Consider the following 24,402-nt stretch of genomic DNA (forward strand, 5'->3'; position numbering starts at 1 on the left):
TTCCTGCCCCAAAATAGCCCTGACCAGTGATGTTGCCGCCCCTCCAGCCTAGGTGTCCCCCCGTCACCTAGTAAGTCTTCCTGCTGGCCAGCTGATTGGCAGCAGGTGACGGGGGATCCACTGTCCCTGCCCGGGGGCTGGCGGCTCTATGTTAAGTAGAAGATTACAGAGGCTCATGGATACGTAGGGCAAGGTCACCCGCATATGCTTAACCCTCCGAAAGGAGGGTTCGGAACCTCAAACGAAACGCCCAACACCCAGACCAAACTACAATACCGGGGGTGGGGGGGGACACACACAGCATCACAGTTAATTTTCTATCACGATGATCTAAGATGTACGGTGCCTATCTGCCCTAAAATAACCCTGTGTAGTTCTTGGATGCCCTGACCCGGATAGCTCAGGTACAGCCTGGCAATCCACATTCACGGAAACAGTCACGAAAACCCCAGGCAAGCTGAGAAACGGTGAGCGAAAGGAGCAGAACTCACGCGGATAAGGCTCTTCGCCGGTGGACAACGACCACGTGAGGATTCCATAACTGAAGGCGGAGAAGAAAGCCGATTAGGGGCACAGGAAATACTGAAAGGTCACAGGGCAGGGCAATGTTTTCGGTTATTCTGTCAAAGGGGTGGTCAGGCAAACCCCAGAGCTCTAGCACGATTGGGTGGGTATCAATGAAAACACTGCTACGCACAGCAGCCAATAGAAGGCATAGAAGACAGAGCACTGAGAGAGACTAGGATAGAGTGTCTCCCCCCCCCCGGTTTGACCTACAATGTGTTCCTACTCCTCAGTAGTGGCTTTTATAGCAAATTGAGCTGTTGCACTAGATGTCCCGATGGGAGAAGGCCTCTGGAGGCATGAACTCCAGCGTCCCGCCATATCCATCCCCTTCCCCGCTGCTGAGACCAGTACGCTGGGTAGTGCCGCGTTTGAATTTGGACAACCCAAAATCAGCTACCTGAAAGGGAGGGATATTAAGCATGAGACACCCAAGATCTTTCTCCGGTGAGCTGAAAATAGTGGTTGCTGCCATCCACATTATGATGCAAAGAACATAGTTGGGGCACGGGGAAAAAACCTTTCCCAGAAATTCAGCGTCTGACTTTTTGGACTTGAAGTAGGGTCAGCTTTGACTTCTGAAATGCAAAGGCTTTTAGGAAGGAAGGAAGGAAGGAAGGAAGGAAGGAAGGAAGGAAGGAAGTTTTAAATATTTCTGGACAATTAAATGTAAAGCGATGTTCTTAAAATGGCTAGAATTTACCAGTGAAAGCTGTACCATTTGATGATAAAGACAGGCAGGATAGAAATATTTAACTAAACAAGTAATTCAAGTGGGAAAATCCTGTCTGAATGCTATCCAACATCAAAAAGCATTTGGAATCAGGGATATCAGCTATGTCTTTGAGAGATCCACTGTACCACCACCCCAAAAAATTTCTTTCCCCCCAAACAGGGGATAGTCAGCTATATGACTACTGAAAAGAAAAGCGCAGAACAAGAGGGCCTGGTCTTCACAGGATTGTATACATATTCAGCAAAAACCCAGCAAATGGGTTAGGAGGACTACAAGATAACCAGTTGGATTAAGGAATTAATAAACCGATGTTTAAAAGTTTGTTCTGGGAAACAAAGTCCTCCAGAAAGATATTCAAGAGTTCACCAATGACTAGATAGAGCAGTGGTGGCGAACCTATGGCACGGGTGCCAGAGGTGGCACTCAGAGCCCTCTCTGTGGGCACGCATGCCATCGCCCCAGCCAGGCCCAGACCATCATTCAAGTGTCGAATTCTCTGCCAAATAATTTTAAGTAAATGAAAGCATTTGGGATTGCTTTCCTTACTTTGTTTGGATCATCTTAAGTTTATGTATGGGTTGTTTTTTCTAAAGTAAAACCTCCGTATTCAGGTTAAATTGCCGTGTCGACACTTTGCGATCAATAAGTAGGTTTTGGGTCGCAGTTTGGGCACTCGGTCTCTAAAAGGTTTGCCATCACTGAGATAGATAAATGATCTTTCAAACTTGTTCATCACTGCTGATCGCACTCTGCAGTGGTGGCTAAGCTCTCTAGTTCATACCCAATCAATTAATCCATTAGGGATGCCGGGACTCCTGATATCGCAGGAGGCCTCCCAGCAATTTCCCCTGATGCCCACTGATGCTTTGGGGGGAAGGACAGGCCCGATACACTGGTGATGCACTGGCGTGATATATCAGTTCCAGTTTAAACCAGAAGTGACGGGCGCTCTAGCATACTGCAAAAACTCTATAGCAAAACCATAGAGTGCCTGTGAAATGGTAGCGCGTCCCCAGTGATGCACTAATGTCACTTCCTGTGTGCCAGAAAGTGACATCAGTGCATTGCTGACATCGCCAGTGAGCCCTTCCCTCCAGTAAGTCTCCCGCTCATCAGCAGGGCGACCCTAGCACCCAAGTAGGCGTCATATAACATTTCCCAGAATCCTTTGCATCATGCAGGTATGTGGAGTCCATGCTGAAAGGATTCACTGAATGCCGAAAGTTGTGGATATATTATAAAGGCACTCAGTTCCTCTAGGGGGCGCTCACTCCAAACTGGCTCCCCCATTAAGGAAGAGGAACCCTGTGGCTCACCCTGACATGTAGCTCCCCATCCAGCAGGACGTTGCTAGGCTTGAGGTCCAGATGTAACAGCGGAGGACTAAGGCTGTGCAGGAAATTCATCCCCAGCGCCACCTGGTGGAGGATGCGAAGTCGCAAGGCCCAAGGCACGGACGGTACCCGATCCCGTAAGGTGGACAGGCTGCCATTCTCCATGAACTCCATCACAAGGCCCAGCCTGGGGGCAGCATCTCCCAAGCCTGCCACCTTGGCGTCCGTCTCCACTTCGTCCACGAAGAGGCCGAAGAGGCGGAGGATGTAGGTGAAGCGCGCCTCGTCCATGGCACGGGCTTCGTTCAGGAGTTCCTCTCGGGTGCAGGAAGCATCCCTGCAGAAGGTTGCGGGGCGGAGAAAAAGATGTGAGTGGCAGGAGGAATGTATTTATTTTAATTTTATTTATTTCATTTCGTTTATACCCCGCCCTCCCCGCACATGGGCTTTGGGCAGCTTACATAGGCACAAAGTGCAGTAAAAGTTAAAACAATTAAGACTAAAATCCACATCAAACAGGATACATGAAAGACTATAAATACACACTCCCCCATTGCATATCAGGGAGGGATCAAAGGGAGGGAAGCCATGGGCCACAATGTTCCAGATGACCAATCGGCCCAACCCGGCGATACTGCTCTGCAGTCGCACGGTGGTGGTAGTGGCGGCTCCTACTCAAAAGCCTGGCGGAAGAGCTCCGTCTTGCAGGCCCTGCGGAACTGTAAGAGGTCCCGCAGAGCCCTGATCTCTTCCGGGAGCTCATTCCACCAGGTAGGAGCCGCCACCGAAAAGGACCTGGCCCTCGTGGTAGCAAGCCTGGCCTCTTTAGGGCCCGTGGTCACCAGGAGGTGTTAGGGTTGCCAAGTGTGAATTCAGCCGCAGCGGGGGACTCCCGGCTGGCGGATGGAGCGTGTGCGCCGCAATCACGTCGCCCGGAAGTGACGCGGGCATGCCGGGCACACTGGGGGTGGGGCCACGACCATCTGAGGGAAAACTATAGTTTTCCCTTGGATGACCGTGGCCCCGCCCCCAGCGTGCCCGCATCACTTCCTGGCGATGTGCACGTCAGGGTGGAGTTCCCCCGGGGCCCGATCTGCCGCCAGCGGGGAACGGGCCTCTGGGGCGTGGGTTCCTCCGCCCCCCGGGGGGACTTGGCAAGCCTAGGCGGTATTGCGACCCCGACCGAAGTGCTCTTTAGGGCCTGTGTGGGGAAAGGCGGTCCCTCAGGTATGCCGGACCCTGGCCAGGAAAAGGAATTCTTGAGACCCAGCCCACTCTGGTCGTGACCCCAACCTGATATGGTCAACCTGGTAAATCCCATAACCCCTATAGCTGAGCCACAGCTTAGGGACAGAGCAACTGCTTGCCATGCAGAAGGCCCTGGGTTCAATCTCAGGCATTTCCTGTTATCAGGCGGTAGGTGATATCTGAAAGACCTTAACCTGGAAAGCCACCGGCAGTCAAATTTGGCAGGACCTCTGCTCCGCCTTGCTATCATTGCACCTCGTTGCGTCCTTATAAGTTTTGGGAAGGGCCCGTGGCCCGGTGACTGAACACACACCAAAGTTCCCCACTTTAATCCTCAATACCTTGTGTTGAGAACCGACTTTCTCTGCTTGACAGCCTGTCAGAGCACACAGTGCTGACTGAGACAGCTCAGGGCTCAACTCAATGGAAGGCAACCTGGTGGCCTGTTGGTTCAGGTCCCCCCAAAGACCATCTACTTGCATTGGGATTGGAAGGCCCCATTCTGTGGCAGTTCTGGTCCAACCTGGAGGATAGGATTCAGAAGGTGGTGCTGGGAGGGGGGGTTGCTGCTCAGCCCCTTGGCCTTTGCCCTGTGGGGTCCTGCAAGGTTCCACCTAGTCCCCTGCGCTCTTTACCATCTACATGAAACTCCTAGGGTCCGAGAGCACCTGAAAGACTAACGAAATTTGTGGCAGGGAGGAGCTTTTGTGAGTCACTGCTCACTCCTTCGGATCTGAGGAAGTGAGAGAAGAAGAAGATGATGAAGAAGATGAAGATGATGAAGAAGATGATGAAGAAGAGGAGGAGGAGGAGGAAGAGGAGGAGGAGATTGGATTTATACCCCGCCCTTCACTACCCAAAGGTGTCTCAGAGCGGCTTACAAACTCCTTTCCCTTCCCCTCCCCACAACAGACACCCTGTGAGGTAGGTGGGGCTGAGAGAATTCTTGACAGAGACTGCTCTTTTTCAAGGACAGCTCTTATCACAACTATGGCTTGCCCAGGGCCATCCAGCCAGGTGCAAGTGGAGGAGTGGGGAATCAAACACGGTTCTCCCAGATTAGAGTCCGTGCACTTAACCACTACACCAAACTGAACATAACAACATAAGAGAAAGCAATGTTGAATGAGGCCAATGGCCCATCCAGTCACACAGTGGCCAAAAATACCTGGTGCCATCAGGAGGTCCACCAGTGGGGCCAGGACAGTAGAAGAAGAAGAGAAGAGATTGGATTTATACCTCGCCCTTCACTTGGAGTCTCAGAGCGGCTTACAAACTCCTTTCCCTTCCCCTCCCCACAACAGACACCCTGTGAGGTGGGTGGGGCTGAGAGAACTCTGACAGAAACTGCTCTTTCTCAAGAACAGCTGTGCCAGAGCTTGTGACTGACCCAAGGTCACATCAGCAGGTGCAAGTGGAGGAGTGGGGAATCAAACCCGGTTCTCCCAAATCAGAGTCCGTGCACTTAACCACGACACCAAACTGGCTCACGAATGTTCCATACCCTGCCACAAATGTTGTTAGTCTTTCAGGTGCTACTGGACTCTTGCTCTTTTCTACTGCTACAGACAAAGATGGCTACCCATCCTGAGGAAACTGCTGGCGAAGGTCATTCAGAGAATGCGCCCTTTTTTGGGGGGGGGGGGTGTCTGTAGGAACCAGGCCCCTTCCTGTTGCCATCTTCTGCCAGTGGGTGGAGATATTTTTGTTTCCTTTGGCATTCCCTAAACGGTCCCTCAGTCCTAACCGACATGTTTATGTTCCGTGCACATTTTAACTCTGTTTTAATGATTTGTGTTTGGTTTTAAAAGGTGACCGTGGGTAGTCACGCGATGGAAGAGTTGAGGGTCAGGAAGGGTGGCTGAAGAAGATCCGGTGGCCCATGTCGGGGACTGATGCAAAAGATGAGACTTTTGGAGAAAGGGAGACTGAGAAGGCCCAGGTGTCCAGTTTAAAGAGACGGAGGAGGAGGAGAAGGGGAAGCGGAAGAGGAGGAGGAGGAAGAGAAGGAGGTCGGATTTATACCCTGCCCTTCACTCAGAAAGCATCTTACAATCACCTTCGCTTCCCCTCCCCACAACAGACCCCCTGTGAGGTAGGTGGAGCCGAGATAGCTCTTTGGAGAACTGCTCTTGAGAGAACAGCTCTGAGAGAACCATGACTGGCCCAAGGTCACCCAGCAGCTGAATGCGGGGGGAGTGGGGAATCAAACCCGGTTCTCCAGATTAGAGTCCACCACTCTTAAGCACTACACCACACCATGCAGTCATGTATTCAGTTGCTCCCCTAGTTCCTGCCCCCCCTTCTCCTTCTCTGTTAGCCACACAGCGTCTTACAACCCCTATATTTGCTTTCTCATCTGCAATGCGCAATACTGTTGTCCACATTGATATTTGTAATCTCCCTCCTTGTGTGTTGGTTGTTTCGTTCTGAGGTCAGGGTTTGGGAATCCCACAAGCCGAAGACTGGCTCTCGTGGAAGCCTGCACAGACCAATGCCAGTGGAGCCCTGGCACTCCTGAAGGACGGTGACTCCCTCGCCCAGCCAATTGATTCCCTCCTTCCTCAGCCTGCCCTTCAACCATCACCACTACCGGTTGAGAATCTTCACCGCAACATCGATCCCCCAGTCTCGGTGCCGAGCCCGGTAGATCTCCCCAAAGGCCCCTCTGCTGAGGTACTGGAAGTCCTTCAGGCAGTCGCCGGTGATCCTCTCGTAGAACTTGGTGGGACTGGCCATCTTGGTCAGAAGGGGTCAGCCGCCAGACGTGAAGCTCCCTCAGTTCCAATTCATGCTCAGGACCCGTCTTAGAGCGAAAGGGGGGAAAGAAAACAGGTAACTTACCTCAGAGAAGAAACCTTCGGGGCCACCGGGATGCGGTGGTCAGAGTGTCGACTTGGACCAAAGGTATTCTGGGTTCAAATCTCCACTCAGCCAACTTACTCTCTCAGCAATCTTGGGCAAGTCGTTGCCTAACTTACCGGCTGGTTGTGAGCATTAAGCAAGACAATTCAATGCACGTTACCTGGGGACAGGCTGTGCCCGGGCAAATGGGATAAATTAATAATCAGTCTTGGGCTTGGTTCAGATAGAACAAGGAGCCATAATGTAGACTGAGGCCCTGGTCACACGGGAGGATTTGCCCCGCAAGAGGGACGGATCGGGGGCGCATCAAGGGGGCGCGATCACACCGCAACATCTGGGAAGCGTCACGCACCCATCCTCGATCCGCCCCTTTGGCTCGTAAACACGCATTAAAAAGGTACTAACTTCCGGATGATGTGTGGAAACTCCAGGCGTCTGATCGGGGAAGCGCTGGTAGCCCATCGCAGCCAGCGCCGTTCCCCGTCCCACGCATGAGCACAAACACGCAACGTCTGTTTTGCTGCGCTACGTCTGATCGCCTGCAGAAGGCCGGAGCACAGAGCCAAGGGGGCGCGTTGGGTCACGCTCCCGTGGTTCTTTTTGCTCCGGCTCTACTTTGCCTCACTTCAGCGGCGTGGCATCCTGCTCGTGTGACCGGGACCTAAGAATGGTTTGCGGAACTGGGATTTGGCTCACAAATGATCATCCGAGTCCTAGTTTGCCTCAACAAATGATGGTTTTACCCTGACCTGGATAGCCCAGGCAAGCCCCATCTTCTTAGATCTCGGAAGCTAAGGAGGGTCGACTCTGGCAAGTACTTGGATGGGAGACCTCCTTGGAATACCAGAGGTGGGAGGCGGGGGCAGGCTTTATTCAGCCACCTCGCGGAATATCCTCCAGGCCCCCAGTAGGGGTCAGTCACCAGAGGTCACCATGACTTCCAGGCACACACACCCCCCCTCAAAATGCTGGGTTTACTGCCTTTATTCTTTCCCCCACTGAGACCCAGGGTGTATCTTGGTCTGCCCTGAAGGGAGGGTGGTGCAGGGCAGCAGGCCAGGATTTGAGCCAGGATGTCCCCGTTTGTACACAATACAAACATATAGTTGTGGCTGATAAACCAGCAATTTTCCCGGAAAATTTCCGTTTTTTTCCACACACACAAAAAGAAAACTGGAAAAAAACCCAGGTTTTTTTCCGAGTTTCAAAATTTCCGGAAATATTACATCTCTAATCCTAAGCAAAGTTAAACCTTTCGGAGCCTCCTGACTTCAGTGGTCTTGGAACGGTGTAACTCTGCACTGTAACCTGAGTTAGTTTAACCGTGGTTCTGCACAACAGGCAAACGGATCTTCCACGAAGTAGGTCTACCATTCCAGCTCTCAGGACAGAGGCTGGTGTTGCACAGTAGCTATGAGACTGAAGGACCACAAAGAAGACCTCCAGCTTGAATTTTGCCACTTTCAGACGTGCGGTCGCTAATTTTAGGCGAGCTCTTCTCTCTAAGCTGAGTTTCCCCCCCATCTGTATTATGGTTCAGGGCTCTTTTTGTAGAAAAAGCCCAGCAGGAACTCATTAGTATAATAGGCCACACTCAACTCCAGAAACTCATTAGCCTATTAGGCCACCCCTGACAGCACAGCTCATTACCACATTAGGCCGCACCCCCCATGTTACCAGAAGTGTGGTCATCCAGCCACACCCACCTTTTGCTTCTTATTCTGTTTACCTTGTTTGTTGTCAAAACCCAGGGCCTTTTTTTGTAGCAGGAACTCCTTTGCATGTTAGGCCACACCCCCCTAATTTAGCCAATCCTAATGAGTTCCTGCTGTTGGGTGTGGCCTATTATGCTAATGAGTTCCTGCTGGGCGTGGCCAACTTGGGAGCCAGCCGGAACTCCGTTCCTGTGCGTTCCTACCCCAAAATAGCCCTGACGGTAATAAAGACAGTGACCTACCCTTACAGGGTTGTTGCATAGAGTACAAGCAAAGCACTTTGACCCTACAGATGTAATCGATCACTCCTATCATAGTCTCACCTTGTGCACTTTTCGGACTTTAACTGCATCCAGTCAACTCATCTATAACAAAGGAACCTCTTTGATCTGAACACGCTGTGCTCAAAATCAGGTTAAAACTCATAAGGAGGACTTAAGAGAAGGCATACTGGATCTGGCCAGTGGCCCATCCAGTCCAACACTCTGTGTCACACAGTGGCCAAAACCCAGGTGCCATCAGGAGGTCTATCAGCAGGCCAGAACTCCAGAAGCCCTCCCACTGTTGTTCTCCAAGCACCAAGAATACAGAGCATCACTGCCCCAGACAGAGTGTTCTATCTATACTTTGTGTCTAACAGCCACTGATAGACCTCTGCTCCATGTTTATCCAATCCCCTCTTGAAGCTGTCTATGCTTGTAGGCACCACCACTTCCTGCAGCAGTGAATTCCACGTGTGACTTACTCTTTGGGCGAAGAAGGACTTCCTTTGATCTGTTCTAAGCCTACTACTCATTCATTTCATGGAATGCCCATGAGTTCTTATGTTGTGAGAAAGGGAGAAAAGTACTTCTTTCTCTACCTTCCCTATCCCATGCATAATGTTGAAAACTTCTGCCATGTCACCCCTCAGTCTTTGTTTCTTAAAGCGAAAGTGCCTAACCTTTTTAACCCTTCCTCATAGGGAAGGTATTCCATCCCATTAATCATTTTAGGCTGCGATCACACACACTAAATAATCCACTTTCAATGCACTTGCAATGCACTTTCCAACTGGATGTTGCCAGTTCGCATAGTAAAATCCAGTTGGAAAGTGCATTGAAAGTAGATTGAAAGTGGATTATTTAGCGTGTGTGATCATAGCGTTCGTTGCCCTTTTTTGCACCTTTTCCAATGCTGTAATATCTTTTTTGAGGTGCAGTGACCAGAACTGTACACTGTACTCCAAAAATGAGGCTGCATAGATTGAGACAGGGGCATTATGACACTGTCTGATTTATTTTCAGTTCCCTTCCTAATAATCCCCGGCACAGCGTTTGTCTTTGTTATTGCGGTCATAGGCTGAGTCAACATCTTCAGTGAGTTATCTACCACGACTCCAAGATCTCTCTCCTGGTCAGTTACCACCATTTCAGACCCCATCCACATATATTTATAGTTAGGATTTTGGTCTCTGATGTGCATTGCTTTGCACTTGCCCACGTTGAGCCTCATTTGCCACGTAGATGCCCACTCGGCCAGCCTCGACGGATCCCTCTGGAGAACCCTCCCTGGTTCTCACCGCCCGGAACCACTTCGTGTCATCTGCTAACTTAGCCACGTCACTGCTTACCCCCAACTCCAAATCATTAACGAACAAATTAAAAGTAGCGGACCTAGTAAAAAGTAAAGGTAAAGGTCTCCCTTGCTCAAAAGCCAGTCGAATCCGACTCTAGGGTTGCGGTGCCCATCTCCGTTTCAAAGCCGAAGAGCCAGCGCTGTCCGAAGACATTTCCCATGGCGTGACTAAAAAAGCGGACCAAGTACTGAGCACCAAAAGAGCCCAAACCCAGTGACAGCCTAAGCCGAATTTTGCAACCTGCATCCCTTCTGGAAACGAGCAAGGCCTTGTGTTTTTGTGAGATTTATTCTGCTCTGGTTGGACTCAGAGAGGACAAGGAGCCTTCAGGTCTGTGCCAGAAACCGTCAGATCTGGGCAAATACTGACCCCACCGTTATAAAATACAAGGACTCGGAACTTGATTTTAAAAAAGAGTCCCAAGATACTCAAAACCCCGAATCCTACAGCCAAGATCACGGAGCCCTGGTTAAAAGTCTAGGGGGAAAAGCAAACCACCTTCCAGCGAATGAACCTGAGGATCCAAGATGCAATCCGTGATAACCTGCCAGCCAGGATAGACTCCTGCATCTTTCCTTACGCTTTTGTTTGGTTTTTTTGTTGTAGACTTCCGTGTTCCTCTCTCGTTTCAAACGGTGTGTGTGGGGGGGGAATTGCCTTATCTGAAAGTCCAGGAGGCATCTGACCCAGATCAGGATCAGTGTGAAGTGGGGGACTGGGGCGGGTGTGTGAAAGCGTTGGGACCAGTGTTCCCTCTAAGCTGAGTTAGTGTGAGCTAGCTCACAGTTTTTTAGCCTCCAACTCACACATTTTTGTCTCAGCTCAGGAAGGATGACTCCAGAGCCAACTAATTTATGCAGCAGCCAAATCGCTCGCTCACAAATTTCATGCCAGTAGCTCACAGAGTAGAATTTTTGCTCACAAGATTCCACAGCTTAGAGGGAACATTGGTTGGGACCGGCTTGAGAACGGATCTTTGGCCTCATCTAGCACGGAACTCCTCCTAGGTCGAAGATCACGGCCCACAACCATGATATAGCCGGAGGGGGGGTGCCCACCCCCTTCCTCTGCTGTGCCACCCCAGGGGACACCCTCCCCCCTCCAAATACCTTTGTGTTCCGGCCGGCTCCTTTGCAGCGGGCAGAGGGGGAGTTCTCACTGCAGGCCTCGACATGGGGGAGACATTTGCTGGTTTTAATTCCGCTTCCCTTCCTGGTCAAAAGAGCCTCCGCGCTGGCAGGAGATCCCTGCCGGCTTTCTCTTTCGCAATCTCCGTCGCTTCTCTTCTTGGGTTTCCTCTCTCCCACCCTCCCCCTTTCTGGGAGGATCCTGCCCGCGACTGAAGCTCGGGGGAAGGACGGCCGGCAAAGCGAACTGCGGCCAGAGAGCGTGGGGTGGATGGAATGAATGAATGAAGCCCCATGTGCAGGGGCAGTCTACCTTGACGGGCCACCGGCAGTGTTCCCTCTAAGCTGAGTTGCTGTGAGCTAGCTCACAGCTTTTTAGCCTCTGGCGCACACATTTCTGTCTCCGCTCAGGAAGGAGGGCTCCAGAGCAAACTAATTTACCCAGCGGCCAAATCGCTGGCTCACAACTTTAATGCCAGGAACTCACAAAGTGGGATTTTTGCTCACAAGACTTCACGGCTTAGAGGGAACATTGGCCACCAGCCGTTGATGTCCCCCCCCCCCTCAAGGTGGGAGAAACTGCAGCAGTCAAGGGCAATGCTCCCTCTAAGGTGTGGGGTCTTGTGAGCAAAAACTCTACTTTGTGAGCTACCGGCATTAAAGTGGTGAGCGAGCGATTTGGCTCCTGCATAAAGCTGTCCTTCCTGAGCCAAGACAAAAATGTGTGAGCTGGAGGCTAAAAAACTGTGAGCTGGCTCACACTAACTCAGCTTAAAGGGAACACTGGTCGACAGGGCATAACAGGCCACACCCCACAGCAGAAATTCATTTGCTTATTAGGCCACACCCCTGACAGCACAGCTCATTAGCATATTAGGCCACACACCCCATGTTCGCAGAAGTGTGGTCATCCAGACACACCCACCTTTTGCTTCTTATTCTGTTTACCTTGTTTGTGGTCAAAACCCAGGGCTTTTTTGGGAGCAGGAACTCCTTTGCATGTTAGGCCACACACCCCTAATGTAGCCAATCCTAATGAGTTTCTGCTGTTGGGTGTGGCCTATTATGCTAATGAGTTCCTGCTGGGCGTGGCCAACTTGGGAGCCAGCCGGAACTCCGTTCCTGTGTGTTCCTGCCCAAAAATAGCCCTGCTGGTCAAAGGTCTGCTTTTCACACGGACTTTAAAAGGCACAAGAGCTTTGCTGAAGAGATCACAAAGGGAGTGGAGAAGGCCTACTCGTTCACGGGCATGTCTGGGTGTGCATATGTAGCTCAGCGCCACACACATCAAGCCAAGTGTGAGCTTTGTCCTGACCAGTCCTTAATTCCTCCCAGGGAGTAGGGATGCCAGCCTCCAGGTGGGACCTGGGGGTCAGTGTTCCCTCTAAGCTGCGATAGCGTGAGCTGGCTCACAGCTCTTTGGCCTCCAGCTCACACATTTTTGCCTTCGCTCAGGAAGGAGGGCCCCAGCGCAAACTTAATTTAAGCAGTCGCCAAATGGCCCCCCCTCATAATTTTAATGCCAGTCGCTCACAAAGTAGAATTTTTTGCTCACAAGACTCCACAGCTTAGAGGGAACATTGCTGGGGGTTAGTCCAGAATTACAGGTCTTCAGACTCTAGAGAGCAGTCCCCATAAGGATGCCACCCTCCAGGTGGGACCTGCGGAGCCCCCGGAATTACAGCTCATTTCCAGACTGCAGAGATCAGCTCCCCGGGAGAAAACAGAGGCCTTGGAAGGTGGACTCTGAGGCATTGCCCCCCCCACCGAGGTCCCTCTCCAGGCTCTAGCTCCAAATCTCCAGGAGTTTCCCAAACTTGAGCTGGCAACCCTACCCCACCCACCCTCTGCTGGTGGCCAGGAGGGACCTGGCAACTTTAAGATGGCTCTAAAAGGGGATTAGACAGATTCGTGGAGGAGAGGTTCATCAGTGGCCACAAACCACGGTCACTAAAGGGAACTTTGACATGAAGGGTCATCCAGCGAGCTTCCAGGACAGAGTGGCGATTCCAGTTTGGGTCTCCCAAATGCTAGTCTGGTGCTCTAACCACTACACCATGCGGTTACTACCACACACTCACTCATTCTTTCTCACACACTCCCCCCCCCCCCGAAGCCACATGCCTGTCCTTTCGACACAAGGTTATCAGTCTCCATGTCTGACACCCGAATCTGGCACAGCCAGGGGGAAAGTGCTTGTCTATGTAGGCACTCCACATATGTTCCATCCAGTGTTCCCTCTAAGCTGAGTTAGTGTGAGCTAGGGTGAGCTAGGGTGACATGATTGAAGTTTACAAGATTATGCATGGAAAAGAACAGGTAGAGAAAGAGGTACTTTTCTCCCTTTCTCACAATACAAGAACTCGTGGGCACTCCATGAAATTGCTGAGCGGTCGGGTTAGAACGGATAAGACTCCACGGCTTAGAGAGAGCGCCGGTTCCATCCCGTATAAGCCACCTTTAACATACCCCATTTGGGCATACCAGCAGACTGGGTAACAGCATGGCTGGAGAGCTCCACCAGACGCAACACAACCAAGGAACCAGTGTGGTGTAGTACTAGAATGTTGTGCAAGGATGGTATCATATGAGTTCAAGACCCCCCACTCTGCAATCTCACGAGCAATGGTGGGAGGATAAAAAAGGGTGGGGGGACTTATGTATGCTGCCCTGCGCTCCTTAAAGGAGGAATGGGACAATTTAAAACAAAAGAAACATGACTGTGTGGCTGTAGAAGTTAGACCGTTTAGAGGTATTCTAAGACATCACAGCCACTCAGCCAGCACCGTCAGGAAAGACAAAAACTGGAGGTTGCTCTATATTAAGATGAGCAACAGGGACGGAAGAAGTTTAACTCTCCCTCTCTCACACAACCTCCCTCTCCCTCGCTCACACAAACAAGCAAAAGATTACTTCCACATTTCTCCAAATCCTTTTCTGCTTTGCAGAAACTTCCCTTTCTTTGACACCTCCTAACCCAAAAAAAAATTAAAAAGCCACACACAGTTGCACAAGAAGTGTTATTTCCTTTACATTTTTATGCATTTAATTACAAAAAGAACATTCTCCCCCCCACACACATATATTTATCAAAAATATAAACACCAACCCCTCCTTCCATCTAGATTACGAGAACTGATTGCTCCCTGCCCCCCACACACATAATTTTCATTGCTGAGCCTCAAATCCCCCCCCCAGGACCAAAACATGGGGGGACTCAGGCTGCTGCGCACCCCTCCCCCAGAAACATTCTCCACCACTGTGACGCACTTCATTTATTTCATTTCCTTCTCGTCTTTTCCCGTCTTTCATTTACGAGCCTCTCACAGATCATGCCGGGGAAGGGAGCTATAAAACTAGCTGGTTATCTCACCTGTGTTCTCAATTCCCAGTTGGGAGTTTTAACAAGATGTGGCTAGTTAGCAGAGGCAGTTAGCGAGAGGCTCATTTCCTAAGGTTGCCAACTTCAGCTTGGGAAATTCCTGGAGATTTTTTTGGGGGGTGGAGGCTGGGGAAGGAGAAGGTCAGGGCGGGGAGGAAACTGAGTGAGGACCAGTGTTCCCTCTAAGCTGAGTGAGTGTGAGCTAGCTTACAGTTTTTTAGCCTTCGGCTCACGCATTTTTGTCTCAGCCCAGGAAGGGATGGCTCCAGAGCAAACCAATTTCTGCAGGAGCCAAATCGCTCGCTCACCACTTTAATGCCGGTAGCTCACAAAGTAGAATTTTTGCTCACAGGGCTCCACAGCATAGAGGGAGCATCGGTGGGGATGCAATTTCATATAACCCCCCCCCTTCCAAAAGCAGACATTTTCTTCCGGAACTGATCTCTGTAGCCTTGGAGATCATAATTTCAGAAGATCTCCAGGCTCCACCTGGAGGTTGGCATCCCTAGTATATCCTACTGAATCAAAAGTTCCCCATCGAGGTCATCCAGACTGAAAGCCCAGAAGTTGAAATCTGGCAACCTGCATTCATTTCTGCTGCTATTGAGACGACAGGGAACAACGAGGGTCTCTGATCACTGGAACTCCTGTTCAGACCAGCTATGGCTTCTGAGTTTTCGTCAACCACGTATTTTCAAGCTTATTTCCTCAGGCTTAAGGACTAGAAAACGGATTATTTAAAAATATACATATATAAAAGCTGAGAAACTCAGGCCGAAGAGAGAGGCTAAAAGGAGAGAGTTCACGGAAGAAGCTTCAGCTGCAGCGCTGAGCGCAGATTCCCTCCAACTTCAAAACTAGCATGACGAAGGTAGACTAGGCCTGTCACTCATCGTCTTCCCTCCACGCTACAGGAGGGCTGCTCACCTTTTACAGTTGAAAAAAGGTGTTGCGTGCACGTTTACCTGTTCATTCGTCGCCTTAGTACTTCTTTTTTTTAGTAAAAAAGGAAACCTTCTAAAAAGTGCAAAACTGGAGGTCTGTCGGCGACGTCACAGGCACCAGCCAATCGGTGCTGCTCAAAGGCCAGCTTCTGCTGTTAAGTTTGCAGAACTTGTTTCCCCAGAGCTCAGCCCTGGAGGAGGGAAAGCCCACATGGATTTGGCACCATGTTTCCAAAGCAGCTCTGCTGCTTTTTTAAAAAAAGGTTAGCTGTCTTTTCACCGGTCTGGTGAAACCTACCTCTTGCATTGACTCTAATAAAAGTGGAGTGTCCATGAGGACTAGCACCTCCAATTGGCTCCAGCAATAATCATCCTGCACTGTGTCTTCGAGACACACGGCCCCCCGCCGCCAAGGGCTCTTTTTGTCACAGGTACTCATTTGCATATTAAGCGACACACCCCTAATGTAGCCAATCCTCTAAGAGCTTACAGTAGCTCCTGTAAGAAGAGCTCTGTAAGCTCTTGGAGGATTGGCTACATTAGGGGTGTGTGGCCTAATATGCAAAGGAGTCCCTGCTACAAAAAGAGCCCACACACCCCTTTTCACTTAGAACTGCAAATACAATCAATGACAAAAACATATCCTGTATCATCCTTTCTACCTCTGGTATAAATAGCTCCTGCGAACACAATGGAAGTTTTTTCAGCAGGGACCCAATCCCAAGCCATTCCCGAACTGGAGGGAGACGGTTGGCTACTGGGGAAAGTGGAATTTACGGCGGACATTCTTCAGAAGGCTCTTGGCACCACAGAACGGGGCAGAGGGAAAGGATGGGGGAGGCATTAAGAGAGGCAAAATTTTAAAAAAGGGATCCCTTGGTGTCGGGTTTCCTGCCTTCCCCACCCAGAACGGAAAAAGAGCTGCAGGAGCTCATTAGCATAACTTATTTGCATATGCCACACCCCCTGACATCACCAGAAATGTGTCAGAAGGCAACACCCACCACTCAGGCTCCACTGGACTGTTTTGGATTGCTAGCTATCGAGGCGGGGGGGGGGGGGGGGGAGAATGGGAGAGTGAAAATGGGATTGTTCCAGAGCAGCATCGCAGTTACATTTGTCAGCAGTAGATGGTGCTCGTGGCTTGGGCCGGGGGGGGGGGGAGCTCTGCAGCTTACCTGGCTGCTTCTTGCTCTGACTGAGGGCTGCTGGGAGCAGGGGGTGGGGCTTGTTGCCTGTGCCCGCCCCCTGGGCTCTTTACTGCCGTAGCTCCGCTCCTGTGCGCTCCGGCAGGAACGACCCCTGCTGTGATGTACTTCCTGCCCAGCAGGTGCCATGCTGCTGCCTAAAGGCTCAAAAGGTGAGTTGTGGGTCTGTAGGTTGAAGACCACAGCTCTAGAGCACACACAGCACTCCCCTAAAGCCCTGCTGGGCAGGTCATGGCTAAGACCAAGAGCCTTCAGTGAGCGGTGACTCACAAAAGCTGCCCTGCCCCGGATTTCGTCGGCCTTTAAGGTGCAACCGGATTCTTGCTCTTTTCTACTGCGACAGACAAACACGGCTCACCCATCATGATCTATAGCCCTGGCTAAGCTACTCTCAGCTGCCCTGCCGCTGTTACTGATCTTGTTGGGAACGCAATTCGACAAAGCGCAAGTCTCCTTTCTCGTGCCTGGCTTGCACCGACACTGGGAACCAGCCATCTGGGGGTGAGAAGCCCCTGGAAGCCTTCTGCGGCACAAAGGGGAAGAAAAAGGAAACAGGGTCTGGATGGGAACAACCTGGGTGACGCACTGATGGGTGGGGGGCAAGAAGGCTGGACAGAACGGAGATTAGATCTGGGGTCCCCAACATTGGGATCCCCAACCTTTTTGAGCACCTGTGGGCACTTTTGGAATTCCGACACAAAACGACTGCTACAGGAGGCGGAGCTAGCCGCAGAATGGCTGCTGGCACCCCTCAGTCACACAGGAAAGATCCTTGCGCTGTGGTGGCTGCTGTCGCCACGGCAACATTTTTTAAAAACCCGCACAGCCAATCAACCTCCAATGGCCAATCAGAAGCCTTGCTGGGCAGAAGCCCCACCTGGCCCCACCCATTTCCTATAAACACTTGGCAGGTGCCAGGAGCGGGGACCCCCGGGCCAGAGAGACATCATTGACTGTTGACCAGACGCTCTTGTTCAGATGGCCAAGCAGAGCAAACGAGCCCACGGAACTTATTGCTGTGGGATCCCGTGATATGCACAAGCAGAAGAAGAAGCAGAGTGGATTTATACCCCGCCCATCACTCCCCAAAGGAGTCTCAGAGTGTCTTACAATCTCCTTTCCCTTCCCCTCCCCACAACAGGCACCCTGTGAGGTAGGTGGGGCCGAGAGAGCTCTTTTGAGGACTCCTCTTGAGAGAGCAGCTTTGAAAGAACTTGTGACGGACCCAAGGTCACACCAGTAGCTGCATGTGGCGGCGTGGGGAATCAAACCCCGTTCTCCCGGATTAGAGTCCACACTCTTAACCACTGCACCAAACTGGCCCTCTGTTAAGGCCATCAAAAAGAGATCTGATGAACAGAGGAAAGAGTCCACCTCTCGGGATGCTAACAGCCACTGCCAGTCTTCAATCAGATTCTCGTTTATTTCCAGCCGTGGCTGTCCCTGTCGTGTTGGTCTTCCGGGCCTCCCAAAGGTTTCTGGGAGGAAGTCCTCGGAGAATGTTAAAAATGGCAGGATGCACCATTGCTCTGATCCACCGCGGCACTTCTGAGTTCCGTCCTTACAGAAATGTTGAGAGAATGAAAGGAGGAAAGGATAAAAATAAAGTGGGGGAAAAGGACGGGCGGGAAGCTCAGAGGCAGACGGGTCGATACGAGATTCCCTCAAATAAGAGAATGCGTGGTTCAAAGCGATTCTCGCCGTCGACAGGTTCCTCCACGTTGCCTGCCTGAGCCGAGCCTCCGATCGTCTGGGAGGAGCTGGGTGCGGTGGGATCGGGCAGTTTCTCAGCTGCGCCCTCCTTCGCAGGACGGCTCGGGGAAGTCGGTCAGGTCCCTGCCGATGATCTCGGTCACTGAGGGGAGGAAACGGTGGTGAGATGTAAACGACGACGTCAAAACAGTCTGGCCTAAGGAAGCTGGCCCACTGCTGGGGGAAATTCTGCCTAGCCCCCGCTGTGGATGCCAGGGCATACCGGGGAGGGGGGAGGGGGAAACGGCCCTGGGAAAGAACCCTGCCACCGGTCTACCCTAGCCCCCTCACAAGCAGAGAAGGCTAGAGGCTGGCCTCCCTAGACCTATAAGCTACTGGGGGGGGGGGAAACCCTTTGAGTCACTTTGTGTGGGTCCTGGCCCCACTGCTGGACCTCCTGGTGGCACCTGGTATTTCTGGCCACTGTGTGACAGAGGGTTGGACTGGATGGGCCACTGGCTCGATCCAACATTGGCTTCTCTTATGTTCTGATGTTCCTCCCCTCGAAAAGCTTCCAGTCCCTAATATCTGATTCTTGACCCCTGAAGTGAATATTTTCTATATTAGGGGTGGGGTGGGGAGCCCAACTCTAACCTTACCTTCCTCCAGCGTGATCCCATGGACTGGCAGGTTAGCCCGGAAGCCGCCGCCAAACCCTGATTTCTCCAGCTCTTTGGTGTTCAGCTCCTCGGCCCCCAGCTCCAGATCTGTCCACTCCGGAGTCCTGTCATCGCCGTGGGTTTCCCTGTGCCCTGGCGGCTGAGGACCCAGCTGAGGGCTGGGGGACTGGAAATGAGGAGGGCGGCCATCCAGGGGAGGGAAGTGGGGCAGGTCCCCCGGAGTGAGGAGGGGCACGGAGAGGTGACTGCCGCGATAGGCCTCGCTGGACGGGAAACGGAAGGAGGCGGTGTAACGGGGAGGGGTAGGGAATGAGCAAGGGCCCCACTCCGGACTGTAGGGGGAACAGGGCGGGGAGCGCTCCGGGCCATAAGGGAAGGGAGGTCTAGAAGGAGAGAAATCCATAGAGCTCTGGAGGGGTTGTGAAGGGAACGGGGCGCTTTGAGAGGGAGGCGGGAAACTACGGAGCGGTGAATCCGGGAGGGGTTCTTCCTTGAAGATCACTGTAGAAAAACAGAGAAGGGAGGGGGATCGGCAATGTTAGATCAACTTAGGGGTCTCCATTCCCTCGAGGGTGGTGGTAGGAGAAAAATTAAAAGAAAAAGAATTGAAAAGAGAAAAACAAAACACCCATGCCATCATTTCCAGTAAAAGAAAAAAAATCAATGCAAATGACATAGGTCGCTCTAGGAGCCACCAGAAACTCTATGGTAAAACCACAGATTTTCCTGTAGCTCTTGGGATTTTCCTAGTGGCTCTAGGAATCGCTGGAAACTCTGGTTTCACCATAGAGGTTCCATCAAAGCTTTGAGCTACACGATGTTACTTCTGTTTTTCTCCTGGGAAGCCACGTGGCACCCTACAATAAACCTGCACACAGCTCTCCCACCGGTTGCTGCCTGGCAACCCGACATTAATTACCCCCCCCCGCCGCCCCATTTCTTCCCTGCCCCTGGTTTATGCCTTTACATACCAGGTAAGTATTTGAAGGCCTGAGTGGGACTCCTTTTCCGGCGTCCGTTGGAAATGTAGAAGTACGTCTGAACTGGCCGCGACACTCGCTTGTTGTTGTATTCGGGGACTGTGACGGTGAGTGAGGTCTGCAGGAGAGAATGATGCAAGTCATTCTTCAAAGTTCTCAGACTGCCTCATTGCCCACATTCCCTTCTTCTGAGTGGCTGTAGCCTCAGGAACTTCTCCTTGCATTACCAGGCACGTCTATGTAACTCAGCCCCGGGCTGGATAGCCCAGGCTAGCCCGATCTCATCAGATCTCAGAAGCTTAGCAGGGTCAGCCCTGGCTAGCATTTGGATGGGAGACTTCCAAGGAATACCAGAAGTCGGGAGGCAGGGGCAGGCAACGGCAAACCATCTCTGAATGTCTCTTGCCTTGAAAACTCGATAAAGTCGCCATAAGTCAGCTGCGACTTGATGGCATTTTCCTTCACCTGTGTTAAAGTAAAGGTAAAGGTTCCCTTGTTCGAAAGCCAGTCGAGTCCGACTCTATGGTTGCGGTGCTCATCTCCGTTTCCAAGCCGAAGAGCCAGTGCTGTCCGAAGACGTTTCCGTGGTCATGTGGCCGGCATGACTAAACACCAAGGCGCACGGAACACTGTCACCTTCCCACCGAAGTGGTACCTATTTATCTACTTGCAATTTCTTGCTTTCGAACTGCTAGGTTGGCAAGAGCTGGAACTAGAGACAGGAGCTCACTCCGTCATGCGGCACACTCGGGCCTCGAACTGCTGAACTACCGACCTTCCACAGCCCGCAGTTCAGCGTCTTAACCACTTGAGCCACCGCGGCTCCTATCACTTATGTTACTCAAAGGCATTTAGAGGAAACAAAAATATACACGAAATATAGATTTTTTAAAATAAAAGAGGATGAAAGAAAAGAAAAACCAAACCCCCCCCCCAAATACTAAACACTCCTATAGCCTTTGAAACGAGAAGAAATTAACGACTGATCAAGAAATCATCATCAGCATTAACGACTGATCGAGAAATTAACGACTGATCAAGAAATCATCTTAAGCATCTCAAGTAAGGTAGGAGGTCATCTGGGACAGTTCTTTAAACTCAGGCTGGTTATGGCCTCGAAACATCCAGCAGGATCTCATTAGCATAACAGGCCACACCCAGCAGCAGGAACTCATTAGCATATTAGGCTACACCCCTGACAGCACAGCTCATTAGCATATTAGGCCACTCCCCGATGTTACCAGACATGTGCTCATCCAGCCACACCCACCTTTTGCTTCTTATTCTGTTTACCTTGTTTGTTGTCAAAACCCAGGGCCTTTTTTTGTAGCAGGGACTCCTTTGCATGTTAGGCCACACACCCCTCATGTAGCCAATCCTAATGAGTGTCTGCCGTTGGGTGTGGCCTATTATGCTAATGAGTTCCTGCTGGGCGTGGCCAACTTGGGAGCCAGCCGGAATTCCGTTCCTGTGCGTTCCTGCCCAAAAATAGCCCTGGAGGTACATATTCGGCAGCCGGCAGCAGGACATTTCTGTCATTGCCTCAGAGAAACTTAAGAAGACAGTCCTCTCTAGAGCCACTGAGAAAAGACACTACGAGGGAGTAAGGAAAGGAACACGATGCACCCATTTTCAAAGAGAAATCAAGCAAATGCATTTGCAGGGCAGAGGGGGGGGGAAATATCTTTATCTGGGAACCTCACCTCCGTGCTTTTCAACCGATTGATGCTCGCTTCCTCTTCCCATTGGAGCTTTCCGTCTGAAATCAAAAAGCGACTGAGTGACCAGGGACAGGAGGGGCCCGGAGGCAACACAGTGAGTGGAGGACTGGGACAGAGAGAAAAGAGAATGGGCAGGGAGAGAAAGCGTACAGGGAGGAAACTGAAGAAAAGAAAATTTCATGGAGTGTGAGCCTGATGCAGAGAGACGGCATGCAGCAATGAATGCTGAGCAGGAAAAGATTCACTGAGTCTACACGTATTCTGCTCTGAAGAAGCCGTACGGAACATGTGTTGGAGCAAGTCTATCTGCAGACTGGCAACCTTTATGCTATTTGTGTGCAATCCAGTACTAGTTCAGGAAAGACACAAAGAAGACTTAAAGTTTGTAAGAACTTCAGATCATTGGACTGTGCCTGTCAACATTGTGGAATCTTTTTTTGATGTTTATTCTTGTATGAAAATACAGAAATGTATCGGCATTAATACTGCATTATTTTTTGAGAATCTACAAAAGAGCGCTATCCCCTTCATAAATAATAGCACGGTTGCCACTGACTATTTTCTGCTCACGTATCCTGCGATCTCTCTCTTTGGTTATCCTGACTGGAAATGGTGCCAGGGTGTCCCTTGGTAAACTGTGTGTGTGTAATGTATCCAGTCCAGACCGCGTGGCCTGCTTGGGCTCCACGCGGTCAGGCACAAACGTCGAGCTTCGCTCCAAGAGACAATGGACTATGCGGAACCTAGCCCCCTGATTGGAGTGGCCGAGAGCCTATGGGACTCTCGGCCACTGTAAATAACCTATTGGGAAGTGGGGGGGTGTTTTGGTTGGCGGTTTCTCTGAGAATATAAGCCTGCCTGCGAGCTGGCCAAAGTCGTCTTGTTCCTGAACAAATAAAGTACGCTTTGCTGAAATCACCCTCCGTCTGCGTACTTTTCAGTGTGACTGTAAGGACTGTGTATGATTTGTTGCATTTCTTGCTAACACAGATTGTTCCCAGTGCATGTGAGTAAAAGTATGGAAATCACAGCAACTTAAAGGGGCAAGCTGTTGGTTTGATTTGTACACTGACCTTGCATGCTTATTGCATGCTTCTCCTTTTCTTAATAAGTTGTGTATTTCATTGCAGAACACCCTGATGAAGGATGAACTTTGAAACGTTGTAACCAAACATCCGGACACAGCGTCATCAAACATCTGGACACAACGTCGCATTATTATATTAGCTTCCCCCTTATTCTGTGGATTTTCCTACTGTAGTGTATTATTACACAAGTTCTTTATTGTTTCCATTTTGTATTTTTCCTATGTGGCTACTTTGTATTTGCTACTTTCTATTATGTGTTCTTAAGCATTCTGGCAATTGGTAAGTAGTGAGACTGTTTACTACACTTGTTTTTGCCTTCTACTATTCAAAAATATCAGGTGCCACCAGGAGGTCCACCAGTGGGGCCACGGTTTTGGCTAAATGCTAGAGCATCCCCAGCAAGACAATGAGGTCATTTCCGGTCGCACTGGAACTGATGTCAGTGCATCACTGGTGACATCGCTGTATTGCCGGCGAGCCTCTCTCTGCCCCCTAAAGTAGTGAATCTCCTGCCAGCTGCCAGCCATGTGCTGGCAACTTTAAGAATGGGTCTTGAAGTCTCAGACTGAAACCCCATCAAGACTAGCTTTCTGAGAGCCAGTTTGGTGTAGTGGTTAAGAGCACAGATTTTAATCTGGGAGAACCAGGTTTGATTCCCCACTCGTCCACATGCAGCTGCTGGTGTGACCTTGGGTCAGTTACAAGTTCTTTCAGAGCTGTTCTCTCACGAGGAGTTGTCTCAGAGCTCTCTCAGCCCCACTTACCTCACAGGTGTCTGTTGTGGGGAGGGGAAGGGAAAGGAGATTGTAAGCCGCTCTGAGACTCCTTCAGGTAGTGAAGGGTGGGATACACATTCAATCTCTTCTTCTTCTTCTCAGAACAGCCTACCAGATGGCTCTCAGAAGTTTACAGGAAAGTCATGTGGGAAAGAGCTCTCTCAGCCCCACCTACCTCACAGGCAGTGTTCTCTCTAAGCTAAGTGAGTGTGAGCTAGCTCACAGTTTTTTAGCCTCCAGCTCACAGGTTTTTGTCTTAGCTCAGGAAGGAGGGCTCCAGAGCAAACTAAGTTATGCAGTAGCCAAATCATTCACTCACGACTTTAACGCCAGTCGCTCACAAAGGAGAATTTTTGCTCACAAGACTCCACAGCTTAGAGGGAGCATTGCTCACAGGGTGTCTGTTGTGGGGAGGGAAAGGAGATTGTAAGCTGCTCTGAAACACCTTTAGGTAGTGAAGGGCAGTGTATAAACTCAATCTCTTCTTATTCTTCTCAGGACAGCCTACCAGATGACTCTCAGACATTTATAGGAAAGTCATGTGGGAAACAGCAGACCCCTGTTCTCTGTCCCAGATAACCAACGATGAGTGATACAGTGCCATTGCACATGGAGGCTCCATTCCTAGCCATCACAGCTATTGACAGATACAACTGACTTGTCTAACTCTTTTCAAATCATTTCAGGCCAAGGGGGTGACTGTTGCCACAAATTAATGCTGGTT

The 24,402-nt window shown here is 50.8% G+C and overlaps 2 protein-coding genes across 2 annotated transcripts in view; both read right to left on the bottom strand.

Annotated features, from left to right (window-relative positions):
• The window catches only part of LOC107111703 (probable serine/threonine-protein kinase WNK10), a 31,177-nt gene extending 19,855 nt beyond the window's left edge, over positions 1–11,322 (bottom strand). Inside the window, exons 1-5 of the mRNA XM_015412716.1 lie at positions 11,190–11,322; positions 6,476–6,688; positions 2,617–2,971; positions 831–964; positions 492–541 (exon numbers count right to left, since the gene is read on the bottom strand). Coding sequence (XP_015268202.1) covers positions 492–541; positions 831–964; positions 2,617–2,971; positions 6,476–6,621 — 685 coding nt within the window. The 5' untranslated portion in view covers positions 6,622–6,688; positions 11,190–11,322. The remainder of the gene's footprint in view (positions 1–491; positions 542–830; positions 965–2,616; positions 2,972–6,475; positions 6,689–11,189) is intronic.
• A 7,005-nt stretch (positions 11,323–18,327) lies between these two features.
• Positions 18,328–24,402, bottom strand: part of NFATC4 (nuclear factor of activated T-cells, cytoplasmic, calcineurin-dependent 4) — a 42,659-nt gene continuing 36,584 nt past the window's right edge. Inside the window, exons 7-10 of the mRNA XM_015412717.1 lie at positions 21,797–21,852; positions 20,085–20,211; positions 19,093–19,614; positions 18,328–18,596 (exon numbers count right to left, since the gene is read on the bottom strand). Coding sequence (XP_015268203.1) covers positions 18,529–18,596; positions 19,093–19,614; positions 20,085–20,211; positions 21,797–21,852 — 773 coding nt within the window. The 3' untranslated portion in view covers positions 18,328–18,528. The remainder of the gene's footprint in view (positions 18,597–19,092; positions 19,615–20,084; positions 20,212–21,796; positions 21,853–24,402) is intronic.

The sequence above is a fragment of the Gekko japonicus genome, unplaced genomic scaffold (assembly GCF_001447785.1).
Source record: "Gekko japonicus isolate JY-2015 unplaced genomic scaffold, Gekko_japonicus_V1.1 scaffold669, whole genome shotgun sequence".
Classification (NCBI taxonomy): Eukaryota; Metazoa; Chordata; class Lepidosauria; order Squamata; family Gekkonidae; genus Gekko; species Gekko japonicus.